Raw genomic sequence first — 18166 nt, forward strand, 5'->3', positions numbered from 1 at the left:
ATGCAGACAATGATAGTTTACTTAGCCTTTAAAAGAATGAAATTCTGTTGCTTTCAAAATATTCACTTTCCTAGTCAATTTGGGATGCTTTAGTGGGAAAGTTTGAAGATCACAGATAAGAAACACAGAATTGAAAATTGAAGCAATGATAGCACTACTGGGCTAGTGAAGTCTACCATTTAGGTTTCCCACACAAACCCTCAAAAATATGAATATATTTTACATTCTGACCCATTATCTATACTATCAAAGAATATGTGTGCTTTTCACAACTATTGTACTAACCTGCACATATATCAGCCAAGACTAAGATAGGTGGTTTTCCACATAGTAGATGGATTAAGCAGTTTCATAACAGGTAACCAAACTGTTTTTTGAAGAACCACTTGCTGTATATAGCTTTCTAACTGTATATTGTGCCTTTGCCTATCAAAAGCTATCACTGGGTATGCACTAGGCTAGATCATGCATTACTGTATTTTTTTTGTTGGCTGGGTCCTTTCTGTCCTACATGGCTGCTTAGGTGTGTTTGTTATCTCAGCTTAGTGTGGAGACCCAGACCAGAAGTTGAGCTGACTGAGGCTCATATCCAGAGCTTATTTTTCCTCTCAGTGAGACCTTGGGTAACTCAATGTCTGTGCCTGATAGTAGTTTTGTGAATATTATTCCAGTTCTCAAAAGAGGAAGAATACTTTTTGGACTTGCCCAGAGGGAAGCAGGATTTAAATTAATTCAGGTTTATCATTGAAGGTGGTAGTGAGATAGGAGCGTCTAGGCATTCAAAGGTAGAATACAGGGCTTGGAGAGAGAATACAGGGCTCAATAGTTGAAAACATTGGCTGCTTCTCTAAAGTCCTGGGTTCAATTCCCAGCACTCACATGGTGGCTCACAACCATCTGTAACTGCAGTCCCAGGGGATCTAATGCTCTTCTGGCCTCCAGAGGCACCAGGCATGCATGTGGTGCACAGATAATACATACACATAAAATACCCATACAAACAAGTAATATTTTAAAGGTGGAATAGAAAAGAAATAGAATAGAAAAGTTGCTGCGAATTTAGCTGTCACCTATTTTTAAGCTGTATTCTTGAACACCATGACCATCTGCAGCTCTGTTTGAAATTAACATCTTAACTTAGGGGCTGCCATGCCTGATGGCCCAAGTTTGATTCCTGGGATTTGCATGGTATCAGAAGAGAACATAGCCTCTAAGCTTTATACATGTACCATGGCGTTCACATACCCAGAATACATACTGCACTAAAGAAGTAGATAGAATTTTTAAAACTGTAAAGCCCCAAAGCTGAATTTGGTATTTTTAGGTTAGGCCTTTGTTTGCTGTCCTTTCGAGTTGTGATGTAATGAGAGATTAGTGGGGAGCAGAAGTGAAGATTGCAGATGTTTTCTTCTGCAACTGTGCTCTCCTTTAGGACAGGGGCTGTTTTTTATCCCTTGCTCCTAACCTGGCACACAGTGGTCTGTCACAGAATGATGGATTAATATTGTATGATGGGTTACATATCATCTGTTATACTTTATTTGTAGATAAACTTAAAGTCAATTTGGATTCAGAACAAGCAGTAAAGGAAGAAAAAACAGTGGAGCAACCTCCAGTGTCTGTCACTGAACCAAAGCTGGCAGCTCCCCCAGCTCAGAAGAAATCCAGCAGAAAGTCCGAGCCTGGGAAGGTGCAGCAGAAGGAGAAAAGGTGGTGGGAAATGCTGTCCCGGGAGGGAGGGTCTTGTGGAAGTGGGATGGTCTGCATGGGCTTTCTGCAACAGGCACTTTTCAGCTTGGCATTAAATCCTACTTAATGCTTTAGGGATGTAACCATCCAGGAGAATGCAGACCGAAGCCCACAGATGGTCCAGTGAGCTAGGACCAAGGGGCAGCTGGCTTGGGGGATTTAGGATCCAGGGCTGTAATCCAGGGCTGTATTTTGTCCCCATTGGAGCAAATTGATTGCCTTTGCCTCCAGACTTGAGTTTAAATGTGTAGACACTGTGTAAGTGTGCCTCTGTGTGTGTGTGCGCGTGTGTTTCACATCACATTACCCAGTGAGAAGTTACTGTTTCCAGTCCAGTTTAAGAGAAGAAGTTCTTTGTTTTCTTTTTATATCAATGAGTTTATTTTTCAAGTGGTAAAATGTAATTAGAAAAGAAAATAAAAAGCACACAAGCTGTTAAAAATGGATCCAGGAGTTTGAGACACTACCTCATAGCTGGTAGGAATTAGTCTGTTGAAAGAAATTCTAAAGGACACTGTCAGCACTGATAGGCCCACAAAGAAACAACTTTTGTGGTAAAGTTGGAGCAACAAAGTAGTGACATTTCAGAGGGGTAAGGCTCTGTCCAGTGGGCCCTACCTCCTGGGAACACATGATATATGTGGGTTAAAATGTCCCCAGCCATAATCACAACCCTGACTGTTAGACGCTTTTACCAGGCATGCACTCGGTATTCCACCATTAAACAGCCAGTCAAGTGTAGGTTTCAGTGGGGGTGCTTTACCCGGCTGAGGAGGACGGCGTCCTAGTCCGGGTTTGCTGAGGCGTTATCCATTGCTTTTACATTTCTAATGCTCTTCCTGCTTTTATGGAGGTGACTTGTACCCTTTTTCTGCTAAGATGGTGGATTATAGTGATTGACATGAAAGTGTTAAACCAGCCTTGCATTCTTGGGATTAGCTCCCTGGTCAAGTTTGTTTATTTTACACACTGCTAGATCAGTTGATATAACCTTAGAAGGAGGGGGTTGTTTCTATATTTCTGAGGATATCTGTATCCTCAAATGTCTATATTTTATATCATCTGTTTTCTTCCCTGGTAATTGGCTGGCTTTACTATCAAACTTGTGTTAACTTCATAAATTAAGAGGAGTTACCCAATTTCCAAGGGACTTTGTGAATTTTATTTTATATTTTTATGTTGTCTGTCTGTGTGTGTGTGTGTGAGTGTGAGTGGAGGCGGTATGTGTACATACCATGCACAGAGGGCACACCTGTGGGAGTCAGTTTCTATTTTCACCAAGTGGGACCCTGGGATAGAACTTAGTTCATTAGATTTGGCAATAAGCACCTTGGTCTGCTGAGCCATCTCTGACCCTATGTAAAGATATTTCTAATACATTTAAATATGATAAAATCTACCAGTGAATCTGCCTGGATTTTCTTTATAGGAAGGGTTTTTATTTTTGTGTGTGAAAGCTTCTTTAAATAGTGTTATTCAAATTTTCTAGTTCTTTTTTGGATTGGTTTACATAAATTGTGCTTTTAAAGGAATTTATTTCCTCCAAGTGCCTGAGCTTATTAAAGTTGTTCATAATGTAGTCTTGTTTTTGGAGTATTTATAGACTATATAGTTAAGACTACAGATTCCTTTATTCTCTATTCTTACTTGGAAGTACATTTTCCCTCTTTTGTAAAAGGCTTATTAATCTTTTCTCTTTCACAGAACAACTTAAGGTTTTTAAATTTTTCTTTCTTTTCTATTTCATTGCTTTCTGCTAATATGTTTATTTCTTTTGGCTTACGTTGTGTTTATTTTAGTTTTTCCCTAGCTAAAATCGGAAAAAAAAATGATGTTCAAAATGAAATAAGACAGGTACTCAATGATAAAAAACCCTGGTTTACATGTCTATATGTCTGAAACACACAATAATCCCTTATTTATTAAGTGAATGCTGTAATGGAGAAAGCAGACAGAGGCTGAATAATGTCAAGACAGTCTAGGTTTTTATTACATCATTAGAATGACTTTATGGACTTGTCTGTGCCTTTGTTCACATTGTTCTTTCACTTTAGCATAGTTGTCTTCCCTTCCTACCTGCTGAATATCTACTTAGCTTTTAACAGTCCTGTCCCACAAAGTTATTTGTGTTTAAATGTTATCATGTTGTATAATAGCTAGTGCAGTTGGCCCAGAGCATGTTCATTTTTTGTAGCAAGGTTTCACTTATGAGGCCTGGGTTGGCCTTAGGATCCTCTGTTGAAATTATAGACATGTGCTTGCCAGAGCTTCTTGAGAACAGCATTTCTTTCCTGGTCTTTGCATTATGATTGCTTAGCTGCTTATTGATTGTGTGTTAAAAGAGTAAAAGGCCAGTTAGCAGGGGTTGGGGGTGGGCATCTAGAAAACTCTAGATAAACTAGCCTATGGAGAACTGGGGATACCTTTTATTCTGGCCACCCTATAGTTGTTATAACAGCATATATCTCCAAAAAACCAATCTTCTCACTGGGTATGGTGGTCAACCATTTAAGAGGCAGGGGCAGAAGATTTCTGTGGGTTTGAGACTAGTTTGGTCTATATATTGAGTTCCAGGACAGCCAGCACTACATAGAACCCTGTGTCGGCCCTTTAATCTCAGCACTCATGGCAGAGAGAGGCAGGTGGAATTCTGAGTTGGAGGCCAGCCAGGACTACACAGAGAAAGCCTGTGTCAGGAAAAAAAAACAAAACCAAAAAGCAACTGTGTGTCAAACAAACAAAAAGGAGTTAAATCTCTACCCTCTGGAGTTAAGACTGTGAGCTCTAAAAGAAGCCGCATAGGAACATGCACATACTTAAACATGCGACCTGTGTAATGGGCTTAACATATTCCTGACAGCAGCAGGGGCAAGCGAGTAGACTTGTCGGATGAGGAAGCAAAGGAAACCGAACACCTGAAGAAAAAGAGAAGAAGAATCAAGCTTCCCCAGTCTGATAGCAGTGAAGATGAAGGTAAGCATTGCTAAGAATTTTTGTTAGGGGGATCATTTCTTGGTTCGTGCACAAGGACTTAAAAATGTCACTTACTGTGGACTACAATGAAAGCAGCAGTTGTAGCAATGAAAGAACAGTTCTCATTGAAATCTACTTTAGTCTTGATCAGAATAGTGATCATTTGGTAACTTGTGAAAATGTATGAAACAAAGTGTGAATTCTGTTGCACATACTAAGAGCTTTTTTTTCTCTTTAAGGCTGGTGTTCCTTTGGTTGTTTGTGTGCATGTTGTAGAATTACATGTACACCTGCACACACGTAAACATGTGTATACACTTCTTCCACTCACAGAACTAGTAGAAAGACTGGATAGTCTAGTGTTATGGAAAGTGCCAGCTCGGAATTGAGTTCTTGTGGTTGATTGTAGCCCACAAAATAATAATACCCACAGGCTATTAGTGGGGAAAGAGCGTAAAGAAGTGGGATGTCGGTGAGCAGCACTTGACAGCAGAAGACAGAGCAGAGGCCCTAGGTTCTTTCCTCTGCCAGAGATCAGTTTGGCATCTGACTAAACCATTTTATTCTAAAACTTCTGTCTGAAAAGCCATCAGGGTTTTGTTTTGAACCTTTATACAATCTCTAACTTTTTATTTGTGTTCCACTGATTATAATAGCTTGGTCTGCCATCTCAGGCTAGGTATTAGCAGATGCACCACAGGCCTGCAGTGATGGCTGGAGCTCCTGAGTCCTGGGCTTAAATCTTCCCGCACTGCTTGCTATGTTTTCTGATGTTAGCAGAGACTTCATTTCCTGTTTGCCCCTCCACAGTTACAGTGTCACTGCAAACTACAGCTCTGTGCACGTGAAGACAACACGTTCATCAGAAATGTTAGGACAGTGCTTGACACAGAGTAGCCTTTCACACCTCCACAAAGCCTCTCCTTCACCCTGGAAGTGTCATAAGCACCTTAAGTAGTTCTACATATTTAAAAGAAATAACATTAGTCTCTGTGTTGCTAAGAAGAAATAGTTTTTATAGCTGTGTTAGGTACTTGCTAATGTTTCAGTCCTTGAAGGTTGGTTGTGGAGAATATTATGCACATGACACATGCACATTGTTTTTTTAGGTAATGATAGGTATTGTAAAAATATGTATTGAGTCCTAGGAAGCGGTGATTGCTTTCCAGGAACTGGAATTTCTAGTCTCTGCCAGAGGACTCTTGACAAACAAGTGGTTGGTTACATTGCTGGTTAGCTGAAGCTAGTTTTCCAACAAGCTGCTTTCCTGAGCTGATGCTTTGCCACGTGAATGTTTTTCATCATTGAGTACAAATCTATTTCAGATACACTCTGAAAGCATGTGTTATATTTATGTCAGTAAAAGTGTGCTAAGTCAGAAGGCTTGGCTTAATGGTAAAGACTGAATATGGACAAGTTTTTAAAAAATGTCTTTGAACCTCAGTTATACGAGACAAATAATGATTTGTGGAGTTATTACGAGAATGAGTGGTTAATGTTTATAAAGTAGAAAATGTTGGTTGTTTATCCTTCCTTAAAATATTTAAGTTTAAACACAGTCTACATATACACAATTTTTAAAGTCAGATAAAACAGTTTATAATGATAATCCCTGCCATCTGAATCACTGAACTGACTTTTGTTGTCAGCGTTCTTCCATCTGCCTTCCATCTCTCCAGATGTGTTGAAATCTCTTTTATATTTGTTTTCTTCTCTTGCATGGGACTTTGACATTTATTATTACGTGATTCTTTGGGAGGGGACAAGTGGACAGGAGGCAGCGTCCGCAGTCTTCCCTCGCCCAGTTGTTTCAGGAAGTGCTTACTCTTCTTGATTTAAAGCACACGCAGTACAGCCGCTCTTCATTAGTGCCAGGACAGCTATGGCATCCCTGCCTCTTTGAGGTGAGACCTAGGTAAACAGTCACATGCAGTGCTAGGAGGGGCCCAAGAGGGAGCCATCCGAATGGTTTCCTTTTCTAGGTCATGTTGTTGAGGAACTGAATGAAAGTACTGAACAAAAGTACCCTGCTTTGTCACTAAGCACTCAAAACTCTTTTCTCTGCCTTCCTTGCTGCCTAGACTTTCCTCTGACCAGAGGTTCAGTTGTCTAGTTAGCCATTACTTCAGAACCTTGAGTTCTTGGTCCTGGTGTGTGACATGCCTCTTGCGTAGGCTCCCACCGTGCACTGGCTTCATGAAGCTGGCTTCACAGCTAGACTGGCACTGCACTGCTTTCCTTTTGTTTCTGTCTCTTGCTCTGCTGAGCTTGTAAAGTTAGGGACCCATTTCATATGTGAAGTGTCTCATTTATTGTTTTATTCTGGCTCCTAGGCTGCTTCACCTCTTTAGGTCATTAGGCCATGAACCCTCCACTATCATAATTTCTAACACTGACTTAACCAGTTAGGAGAAATTCAGTTTCAAGATTTGTGCAAAGAATTTGAATGTAGCCTGGAGCTTCAGGGAACAGGTGAAAGTAAGCAGCGGCCCCGGCCCACGACCAGCAATTTCTTTGTGGTGATTCAGTCGCAGGTCAGGGTTAAGGACATAGCTCAGTGTAGAGTACTCACCTAGTACTGCAAGGCCCGGGTCAGACCTCAGCTCTGGACAAGCAGTGTCTGCTGCAGCTCCTCCCCTCCACTCTGATGGTCTTCTCCCAGACCTCTGTTTCCTTATTGAGAAACGCTGGGATTCCTCCCCATGGTGCGCCATTGTGGATACCATTTCTATCGAATTCTTTCTCTCCTAACTTTTCTCCGGCCCATACTCTGTGTAACAAAGCAAGGCTTATCAGTGAGGTCACTAGAAATATTCCCATAGGAACTACTAATCAGATCTCTCCTGGAGATCAGCTTCAAAGACAGTCTAGGGTAAGTCATCCTCAGAGCACAGCAGCAGAGACGCTGCTTCGTGCCTTTAGTAGAGCAGGCCGTCTCCACTGCCTTCTGGTCCTGAGTGATAAGAACGTGGATGGTTGTGTTAGGAAGGCTGTGGAGTCACACACTGATGGGTTTAAATCTTGTTATGAGTCATGAGCCTTTGCCAGGTGAAGGAATCTTCCTGAAACCTCTGTTTATTCAATTATATTTTGGAGTAAGACCTGTCTCTTAGCTGTGAAACTCCTGCCATGTGGTAAGGGATCGGTATCTTTCAACCGACTTCTTGCTCTGATCTTGTTGTAATAAAACCCTTGGCCAAGATCATCTCTAAGGTATTGTCAACTTTAGAAATTCTTTATTCCTCAATTGTAATTATGTAAAATTAATGTTTCCTTTTTTTTTTTTTTTTTTTGAGACAGGGTTTCTCTGTGTAGCCCTGGCTGTCCTGGAACTCACTCTGTAGACCAGGCTGGCCTCAAACTCAGAAATCTGCCTGCCTCTGCCTCCCAAGTGCTGGGATCAAAGGCGTGTGCCACCATCACCTGGCTTAATTAATGTGTTTCTTAAAGTTAAGTTCTTGGTTGCCATGAATTACTGATTATAAAATACCCTTTGATAACCACAAGTATTAAGACAGATGGAGTGGAGAAGACAGCATGCCAGTTAGAGCTTGTTGTCTTCATTAAGCCTGTTTCATTTTCCCAGTCTTCGCAGACTCCCCTGAGATGTATGAAGCAGACTCACCATCTCCACCTCCTGTATCTCTACCTCCTGATCCTATGCCAAAAACTGAGCCCCCTCCTGTCAAGGTAAACCCACCCGAGTGTTCCATCCTGTGTGTCTCTTCTCTCTCAGGAACCTACAGTCACCATGTTGAATCGTGTGTCACTTACTTTCTCTGTGCATCACCAGTGCTTGTAGCTGCCTATCTCATGGTGTCCTCAGCTTGGCTAGATGGACGTGCTCTCTTCTCACCTGAGGGTATCGAGCCGTTGCGTAGGGCATAGCCTCAGGAAGGCTGCAGAGGTATCTCACAGGCAGCTCTGGGCAGCTGGCTGGGTTTTTGTGACCATTACCATATGGGTGCTGTGCTACACAGCTGCAGTTGGAATCATGCAAAAGGAGGCCCTGCCTCCTTTTTATGAGGATTATGAAATTATGAAAGATTCAAATTTGTTCTTCAGGGATGAGAAAACCCACAACAGTCACGTGCAGTTTTGAATGCTCTTTAGCTGTGACTTATCCATGTCTGCTAGTATGGATGTGAAACGTTGAGAACAGGCTGCTGACAAGCCTCCTTTTCTTTGTAACCAGTAGTAGTTTTCTTAATCCACTCTGTTAAGACTTCTGTAAATCTCATGCTGTTACATCTTAGCCAAAGAAATGGGATGAAAGAGATAGTGGAGACAAAAGGAAAGTGACAGTGTGATGTGTGCTTCTGGCTAAACTAGCTGGGTATGCCAAGGCTGAGTATGGCAAGTGTCTTCTTCATGGGCACATACTCAGAGCCCTAAGAACACCTCTGCGCAAGCGCTCCTTACATAGCCTACTGCATGCAGTGTATGCTGTCCTTGTCTGTCTCTTCCATTAAAGTCCTTAACCTATTTGCCTGTTAGCCAAGAACACAGATCTTTCTGAAGCATTCTGCTTTCTTTCTGTAATTGGGAAGATGGCAATGCATACAGAAAGCATTATGGCAGTGCAGCAGGGCTGTGTAGAGTTCCTTTCTCTACCTTTTATCATAATGGCATGTTAGGAAGTGTTTTTTAGGGACTTAAAGTCTTTTGTTATTTTTCTCTATAGCTTCACTGATCAACTTAATATTGTTATTCTCGGACCTTTTAGCGTTCAAGTGGAGAAACCAAAAGAAAACGAAAGCGTGTACTGAAATCTAAAACCTTTGTGGATGAAGAAGGCTGCATAGGTAAGACAGATGTCTCAATCAGAGGCACCAGAATCCCCTGCAGAGCAGTCTGTCCCAGATGTGAATGCTCTGGACTTAGCCCATGCAAGCTGTTGCTTGTGGTCCATGGCCCACACTTATAGAATACAAAGAACACTGCAGTGGAGTCAGAACACTGGGCTTTTGTGTAGGCCCTACTCTATGAAATAAAGCTCTGAGTGTGTGGCATCTCTGCTGGAGATTTTTTTGGTCTGTGGAATGGAAGAGAAATATCTATTTGCCTCCGGTGGGGCCTTTGTAAAGATTGAGATGAGGTAGCAGCACTGTCTCAAACACTGAAAACCTCTCTTTTAGATTCTGATTGTGTTAAACGTTTCAGTAGCGGAAAGGAAGCTTCCTGCCGATGATTGGACCCCGGAGAGTCCGGTCTCTTCCATCTTAGGAGAGTCTGATTTGCTCTCCCTGCTTCCTGTGTGGTCCTCCTTGTGCCCGCGCAGGCTCTCTCCACCATGCAGTGGTCTTCGGTGGGGCTCTTGGCACTGGGTGCGTGAAGCCTGTTGGCACGCTCAGATTCTAACACCCTGCTCCCCTGTCTGGAAGCAGTTAGGGGCTTAGGTTTGTAACCCTCTGCCCTGGAGCAGGGATAATTCTTTCTCCTTTCTTACGGCACCCAGCACGAGGTGGATCTCCTAGAGAAGATTCTAACGCCCTATCTCTTTGTTGTTTCGGTTTGGTTTTTGAGACAGGGTTTCTCATGTAGCCCTAGCTGTCTTGGAACTCATTCCGTAGACAAGGGTGGCCTCAAACTCAGAGATCTGTCTTCCTCTGCCTCCCAAGTGTTGCTATTAAAGGTGTGTACCACCACCAATTCACCAGGTTGCCCTGTCTTTTTTGATTTTCCTTTTTTTTTGTTTAAATTTCTATCTTTAAAGGATTGCTTGGCTCTGAAGGACCAGCTCTTCCCTGACAGGGCGCTCACTAATGCTCATGGGACATTGTGTTGGCTGCACGCCCATCTCCTGTTCTTCTGGCAGGCTTGTCACTGTGCCTGCCGTCGTTCTCTCTGCATGTCTGCATGTGCTGCTGCTCCTCTCTCTGCAGCACCTCTCCTCAAAATCTGCATTCTCAACTTCTGGATGTGTTTATGGGCTTTTTTTTTTTTTTTTTTTTGCTTTTAGTACTTTATATAATTAGAATGTTTAGCTATTTGAGGTGTGATATATTTTTTTTAATTGAATTAAAAAGGCAAAAGCATCAGTGATTTTTTTTTTTTTTTTCTCATCCTTACTCTACAAGAAGAAAGTCAAGGGTATCTTTATAAGGGTTTACCAGGACTCTGGCTAATTACTTACTGTTATTATTATTATTGTTTTGAGCCCCCCCCCCACCCCCGTTCTGAGCAGGCATGGAACATGGGCTTCTTTTTCAGCCTTTCTCCACACAAGACTGCTAACAGGCTCAAAGGCAGCGTTGGGAACTGCTCACGGAGCACCTTTTTGTAAGGTTTTTAGTCCAAGTGCAACCTAATGACTCTTGGCTCTGGTTACCAGCAAAGGCTGTTTACTTTCCTTCACTCTGCTTCGACTGTGCAGCTGGACCCACACAGGGCTTACCCTTCTCTTGCTAGATTTTGTTTTCCTGAGGGTTTATAGTGGGGAAGCAGGGATTATGGTGTTGGGCCCTGAACGAGGTCGGGGTTTCTGATCAAGGAAGGGGTTTGTAAGAGCAAAGAAACTGAATGGAATGCTGTCCACACAACAGGCATCTTAGAATGACAGACAGCCAAGGAACATAGAGAGACTGTGCTTTGAAGTTCAAATCTCCTTTGCCCTGTAGTTTGAAGTAGCTATGCTGAGGCTATAGGAACACCCCTTTTAATTTAGATACACTAAGTGTGCTGCTTGAGACATTTGGTTGGTATGACCTGGCTGGGTTTTAACTTTCAGAGCAATGTACCACATGAAGTCAGCCAGGAGACAGCCAGTGGTTTCACCAAGAAGTAATACAATTACAAGGTAATCAGTCCTGACATACGGTAGCTTAGACATGCTGCCATTTGACTAGGGAATATAGCGTGTGAAGTAACAGGGTTACTACCAACTCTGAAGTCATTTCCTTTCTCTAAACAGCTCTTCAGATCTTCCTGACATCAATAATAACAGCTCAGAATTTTGTCCCATGAATTGAGTTGTGTGATGCATGTAACATAGTACGTGTTGGGATGGAGGGGGTCCTTGGATCATGCTTGCTAGACTGTAGATATTCAGTTGGAATGTCTCAAGTATCTTTGAAAAAGGGTTGACAGATTTCTCTAATCTGTGAAGCACCTGAAAGTCTTGCTAAACTTGGAATTCTTCTGCATTTTTCTTGTCTTTTTCTTTCTTCCTTTGTAGGCATGTTCTCACCACACAACTTGGGCTGGTCTCATCAGGGCTCTCTGACCAGTCTCCAAGTATACATATGTCAGGTGCTTGCCTCTCACCTGACTGATTAGATCACCAGAGTCCCAGTCCTCCAGGCTGAGTTACATTTTAAAGCTTGTGACATCAACGTGGGTTCTCAGTTCTTGAAAGTGAAGACAAATCCCAAGACCTCCATGGGGAGATACTTGGTGGTTTGCAGCCCTGTTTTGTTAGGTGGATGTAGGTAAAGGATGTGCTGCAGAGGCAGCAGCCACTTAACCTCCAGCAGGGTATACTGTGAACAGAGAACACTGGGCAGTCTTTGTTTGCCAAAGACTGCCAAGTGCATCCGTATCTGCTGAGAGTGGGTGTGCTCCCCATTTTAATGGAAAGGAGGACATTGGTTCATCAAGTGTCACCCAGACCACCAATATTTGTGTCTGGGAATGTGTTTAAAAACAAGTTCTCAGGTTCCACCACAGACCTGCTGCTGAGTGTGGAACTTGGAGCTAGAATCCAGCAGTGTTCCCACGAGGTCCCCAGCTGACCCAGTGCATGTTCACATTGGGACAGCCCAGGCATTAGAACACAGAGAGCTGAATCCCTGGGCCTGGGCCTCTGGAACATTTTAATCAATACATTTTAATTAGAAGGAATTATCAATGAATAAGGGTGTGAAATATCTCTGTTCTTTGATGGGGAAATGTCACCTTAGGCTTTAATGCTTTGAGCACTTGTATGCATATGAGGCCACTGTTTTAGTGAAGAGATGTTTCCCTTCACTGTTTCTGCATTACGTGCTGCACCCAGAATGGCTGGGAAAGACTGGGTGCTGCTGCTTTAGTTCTCATCTCAGTGAGGTAGCTCTGTGTGTGATGCTGGGGCGTGGAAAGTCTCTCCGTCTGACCTGAGAGAACATGATTGGAACCACGCTTCTGCCTGCGCATAGTTCTTTTCCAGGTTTCCTTTTAGAAGTTTGGGGAGTTTTAGTTTTTTATGTGTATATTTCATATATGTGTGTGTATCACATGTGTGCCTGGTGCTCAAGGAGAGAGAACATTTGACCCTCCTGGAGTTGGCATTTCAGATAGTTGTGGACTTGAACGTGTGTTCTGGGGCTGAGCTCAGGTCCTCTGCAGGAGTAGGAAATGCTCTTGGCAGGCAGCATCTCTACAAGCCCATTTCAGTGACAGAGGAAACGCCTACAGCTGCTGGGGAATAAAAAAGCTGGTAACATTGCTTCTTATTTTATCATTGTCTGTCCACTAAAACTTTCAAATGTATCATCTGGAATGGTTTGTTCATCATGATGTAGGCTGTAGTAAATGTTGGGTTCACTGTAGTCATTGGGTTTCAAAAACTGAGCAGTTGAGTAGCAGACTATGGCTTTGGATTGGAGCAGTGGTTGGTATCAGGGTAGAGTGAGTTACAAGTGTGCATGGTGGGAGAGTGCTTCGGCAGAATTAGAAATGAGTAAGTATGTGGGTCACGGACTCAGGAAGGCAGACAGTATGGAGTTTAGAGGTAGGTGTTTGCGATACAATTCATATGCAGGGCTCTGGAAGTTAGCTGGTATAGACTAGGACCCAAGAAACAGATGTGGGCAATTAGATGATAAAGGCCCATCTAATGACATGGGACACTGGAGGAGTGGGGTTTCTAGCCCCACCTAGAGGCCATGTGACTGTATGATATTTTCTGGCTGAGTCTAGATGTGCTTTTCCAGTAAGAAAAAGACGCAAGACAACTTACCGTTTGGTAGATGACTCAAGCCACCCATGTCCTCCTTTTTTCCTATTCCAGTGACTGAGAAAGTCTACGAGAGTGAGTCCTGCACAGACAGTGAGGAGGAGCTTAAGATGAAGCCGGCCTCAGCACACAAACCCCCTGCTGCCGCTGTGAAAAGGGAGCCCAGAGAAGAACGGAAGGGCCCCAAGAAAGGGGCTGCTGCTCTGGGCAAAGCCAACAGACAAGTGTCCATTACTGGCTTCTTCCAGAAAAAGTAAATGCTGCCTCTGGAAGGACTCGGGGTGGTCAAGGGAGAAGACCAAGAAGTATAGACTGTCACTTACTGTGTAAGTTTGCCTCGCTCCTTGCCTCGCCTGGATCAGATGCTGCTCTGCCATCACGGGACACGTGTACCACTTCTGTTTTATTCACCCAAAAGGAAGTCACCTGGAAACAGGAGGCAAAAGAATATTTTAAAAGCTGTTACATTGTAATAAGTTTATAAATATAAAGCACAATCTTTGCCCTGCCTAGGAGAATTCATTCAAGAAGGACCTGCTGGGCCGCACTTGCCCTGCGCCATGTTCCTCTCCTGGTCTCTGTGTTCTGTGAGCGTGAAACAGTGTTTTTATTTGATGAGTTCTACTGGATGTGTTCACCGAGTCTCCACTTTCCTCTCCACACTACCATACTTCTGTCCCCCGACCCCACAATCTGTTTTCTGTAAATCTTTTAAGTCTTGGTCAGATGAGAAGCTAAAACTAAAATCTTCTGTAATTCCCGATCTCCATTGATGTAGTGAGTGACTTGGCTCCCGGCTAGGCCAGTGTGCATTGTCCAGTCCTTTCATCGCAGACGCTCCCTCTCGCTTCCCTCAGACCGACATGTGCTGATGAATCCAACCTCACCAGAAATGACTTAAAGTCACATGGTGGGCAATGACAGAGCTGTCATGTTGCCAACACAGGGTATACATATACTCATGTGTGACTTAAAGTCACATGGTGGGCAATGACAGAGCTGTCATGTTGCCAACACAGGGTATACATATACTCAGGTGTGGTTTCTTTCTTCCATATTTCCTATACTTATTACCCAGAGAGTGGAACCTGTACAGCGAGATGAAAGATTAAAATAAGAATGCTTTCTATGCACCAGATAACTTACCCTCAAGGAAATACAGAGTCCAGAAATGTCAGTTTCCTGTCCTGGGAAGGAAGGGAGAACTTAGCACACATTTCTACACAGATTTTGTTCCTCTGTTTTGTCAAGTTCTTCATTTGCCCAGCAGCACAGGCTCCCCAGGAGCGGGAGGGGGGGGGGTGACTTTTATAACTTTCAGTCACCTTCCATTCTGGCTGGGCAGGAAGTGAGCCCTGTCCATGTTGTGTGGCAGTGGCTTTGCACACTGAGCTGTAGTGAGGGAACCCAGACTCCACTGTTGGTGTGATTTACCCAGGGGAGATGAGGAATGTCTGCCCCACCCCTCCGCTGAGGGCTGGTTTGTGTCATGTAATCAGTTGCCTACTGTTGGAGGTTGGGGTTGGGGCTGACTTGGGATTTACACATCTGCTTTAGCAACCAAGCCTGGGCTACCTGGAGACCAGCAGCTTGGGAGATGAGTCCTGGTCTCATGTCGAGAACTTGAGGGCAGATGCTTGTCCATCAAGCTGAGTAAAGGTTGGTATACTCCAAAACTCTTTTTTCTAACGTGGAAAAGAGTGGAATGCCTGGACTTAAGCTTACAGGAAAGCTCTGGAGAAGAATTCCCTATTTTCAGTGGTTATTTTTGTCATTGCCTCTAGTGATTTTTGTAAATGGGAATGGAAAAGTACAAGGCAACCATCCAGTCTTTAAAAAATCTGATTATGGTGGGATTTCTAATAAAACCAAATTTGAATTGGAGCTCTGGTGCGAGTTGGAGTTGTATCTTTCAAGGGAGAATGCAAGTCTCTGATTTCTGTATGCAACGTACCACCTGGATTCTGAGCTGCCTGCAAAGCTAAGCAGACGTTGAGTGGTGGCCTTTCTCTCCAATCTATGCAGTGCTCAACCAGGTTACCGATGAGTTAAATTCAACAAGCTGTTTTGAAGCAGAGCTTTAAACTGAATGTCTGATGGGTCTGTTACTTGACAGCCCGGTGGCAGGAGTACAGTTATCCAAATGCTGACCAGGAACAGGCTGGTTTTCAGCTTATGTTGTTAAAAGCACATACCCACAGTCTGAAATGTTTGCTATCTTCCTCTTTTCAGTCCTGTGGGAAATCTTAGCTTTAGCCAACCTTACTTTTCAGTTCATTAGGAGGAAAATCTAGCCCTGATCTTGCATTCTGTATTGGTTTGGCTTCATCCCTTGCTGGCTGGGTGATGTTAGGCAAATTTCTCTCTCAGGATCCTTAACAAAATCAAACTAAAATGAGCCACTCAGTGTGAAGTCAAACTGGTGTCTGTAGCCTGAATGTGGTCCACAGTGACAGGCACTCAGTGCTGCTGCTTTCCAGATGGTAGATGCAGGCAGCTACCAGCTCCTTGAAATGCTATCCAGCACATGACCCAAATGGAGGCCTCCTGGCTTTCCACCTGAGCAAAAGAGGAAGATGGTCATCCGGTCTTACGGCAGGCTTTAAACAGTAGAACTTTCTTTTTATTGAAAGAAATGTCTATTGATAGCAGTATTTACTATTCATTAAAACATTTAACGCATGTAACATGCCAGGCATCTAACCAGAACACATGAGGATACAATAGAAACTAGAATGTGTTTCTTGTCTTCAGAATCCAGTGGACATGCGTCTATAAATTGGAATTTCAGGGCAGTGAGTGCAGCAGTACATAAGTCAGGTCTTTCAGTGCTTTCAAGAGGGTGGGTCTCAAAGTGAGCTGGAGGGGGAACCACACAGTCTTTTGAAGGACATGTATGATTTTACCAAGAAAGGAGAATGAGGACGTCCCAGGCAAAGAGCATGGCTTTGGGTGTGAAAGGATAGATTGTAGAACTAAAGTTTGGTTTCTTATGAGTGTGTGTGGGTGTGCATTGTGTGTGTTCCTGGTGCCCTGGAGTTCAGAAGGCATCTCAGACATCGTGTGGGTGCCAGGAATGGGACCCTAGCCCTCTGTAAGAGCAGCAAGTGCTCTTAACCACTGAGCCATGTCTCCAGCTCCCAGATTGTAGAATTTTAAAATGGGGAAATACATTGAGATGTGATGTCGGGGTACTGCTAAGTAGTTTGGAATTTGCCCATAGATAATGGAGACCAACTGAAAAACGTTGAGAGGGGTTTTGTTTGTTTTAATTGACTCTGTGATGTTCCATGTGACGGCAGGTCCTGTGCTCCTGGATACTGTGAGAGCATATCTGTCAGGAAGTGCACACTGCATCTGAAGTCTAGTAGTGGGAAACTGCTAATGAGATTAGAGACTGTCAAAGCTAAAGCTGCTTCATTCCTGCGGCTGCCATAAACAGTGCATTGTGCCCCAGGCTCTCTACTCCAGCTTGCATTTCTGTAGCAGAATCGGTTTTTGAGAAGTGATTTCAAGAGCTGATAGTTCCTTGACACCCTCAATGGTAGGGACCTCTACTTAGCTTGAACCACAGGGAGTGGGATGGGGGCAGGACAGGTTCTCCCTGCTTTGCTCCTTTAAGAAGATGGTGCTTGTACAGAGAGCAGAAGAGAAGAGCCTTATAAGGAAACGAATCGTTTCTTGAGGACAGGGTAGAACTAGCGTCTAAGAACGGATCTGCCAGAAATGCACTCAGCGTCAAGACTCGTTTTAGTAAACTTGTCTCTCTTTTCATTGGTTCTGGGATCTCAGAATGCTGTATAATGCAGCTTTTACCACCATGAAACCTTCAGGGGCTGCCTCATTTTGTTGGGAGAAGGGAGTGTTGCTTTCTGAGTTATTACCCGGAGGCTCTGTAAATTAGCCCATGCTGTCACCGTGCCCTCTCTGAAGGGTACATTGTACCCAAATAACTGCATTTAGGACCGGCTCTTGCCACTCCCTGCTGCATGACACTTCTCCCCTCTTATGTTTCTGTCCAGTTTTTTTTTTTTTTTTTTTTTTTATTTGCGTGTGTTCTTAAGTGTGGGCCACCCACAGATGACCACCCAGGCTCCTTAGCGAGAAGCTTGGTAAGGCTTCTGGTCTAATTTTCCATTGGATCAGAACCCACCGTAACTCCAGAATTGCCCTTCCATTTCAAGCCTAAGCTGCCACACTCCCCTCCTTTATTTTTCTCCCTCACCCTTGCCAGGCTCCTCATTCCTTGAGGCCTCCCCTTGGCTCTTACCACCTTCTTTTTTAAGGCTCAGAGTTCTCTGTGGCTAGCCCTTCTTCAGCTTTTCCTTCGGTCTCCTGGGCTTTCTCAAGGTTCTTCTTCCATGCGGCTTGCCTTTCCCTGGACTGCGCTTGAAGGATGGAAAAACCACCTTGTTTGATGTCTGCTTTGGATCGTTCACATGCAAAGCCCCAAGCTGTTGGATGATCGTCACCTTGGTCCCAGACAAGAGACTGGCATTTGTAAGAACC

The 18166-nt window shown here is 43.6% G+C and overlaps 1 protein-coding gene across 3 annotated transcripts in view; it reads left to right on the top strand.

Annotated features, from left to right (window-relative positions):
* Positions 1–15541, top strand: part of Pold3 (DNA polymerase delta 3, accessory subunit) — a 39222-nt gene extending 23681 nt beyond the window's left edge. Inside the window, exons 8-13 of one of the 3 annotated variants that reach the window (XR_015047845.1) lie at positions 1548–1710; positions 4610–4722; positions 8309–8412; positions 9449–9527; positions 13712–14620; positions 14694–15541. Coding sequence is in view for 2 of the 3 variants with exons in the window: in XM_021167307.3 (XP_021022966.1) it covers positions 1548–1710; positions 4610–4722; positions 8309–8412; positions 9449–9527; positions 13712–13914 (662 nt within the window). In the remaining variant the exon portion in view is untranslated. Of the gene's footprint in view, positions 1–1547; positions 1711–4609; positions 4723–8308; positions 8413–9448; positions 9528–13711 lie in introns of all 3 variants that reach the window. The other 2 variants (XM_021167307.3, XM_021167304.3) reach the window with 2 other exon arrangements.
* Positions 15542–18166: the final 2625 nt, after the last annotated feature.

The sequence above is a fragment of the Mus caroli genome, unplaced genomic scaffold (assembly GCF_978045245.1).
Source record: "Mus caroli unplaced genomic scaffold, Mus_caroli_1 scaffold_8, whole genome shotgun sequence".
Taxonomy (NCBI): domain Eukaryota; kingdom Metazoa; phylum Chordata; class Mammalia; order Rodentia; family Muridae; genus Mus; species Mus caroli.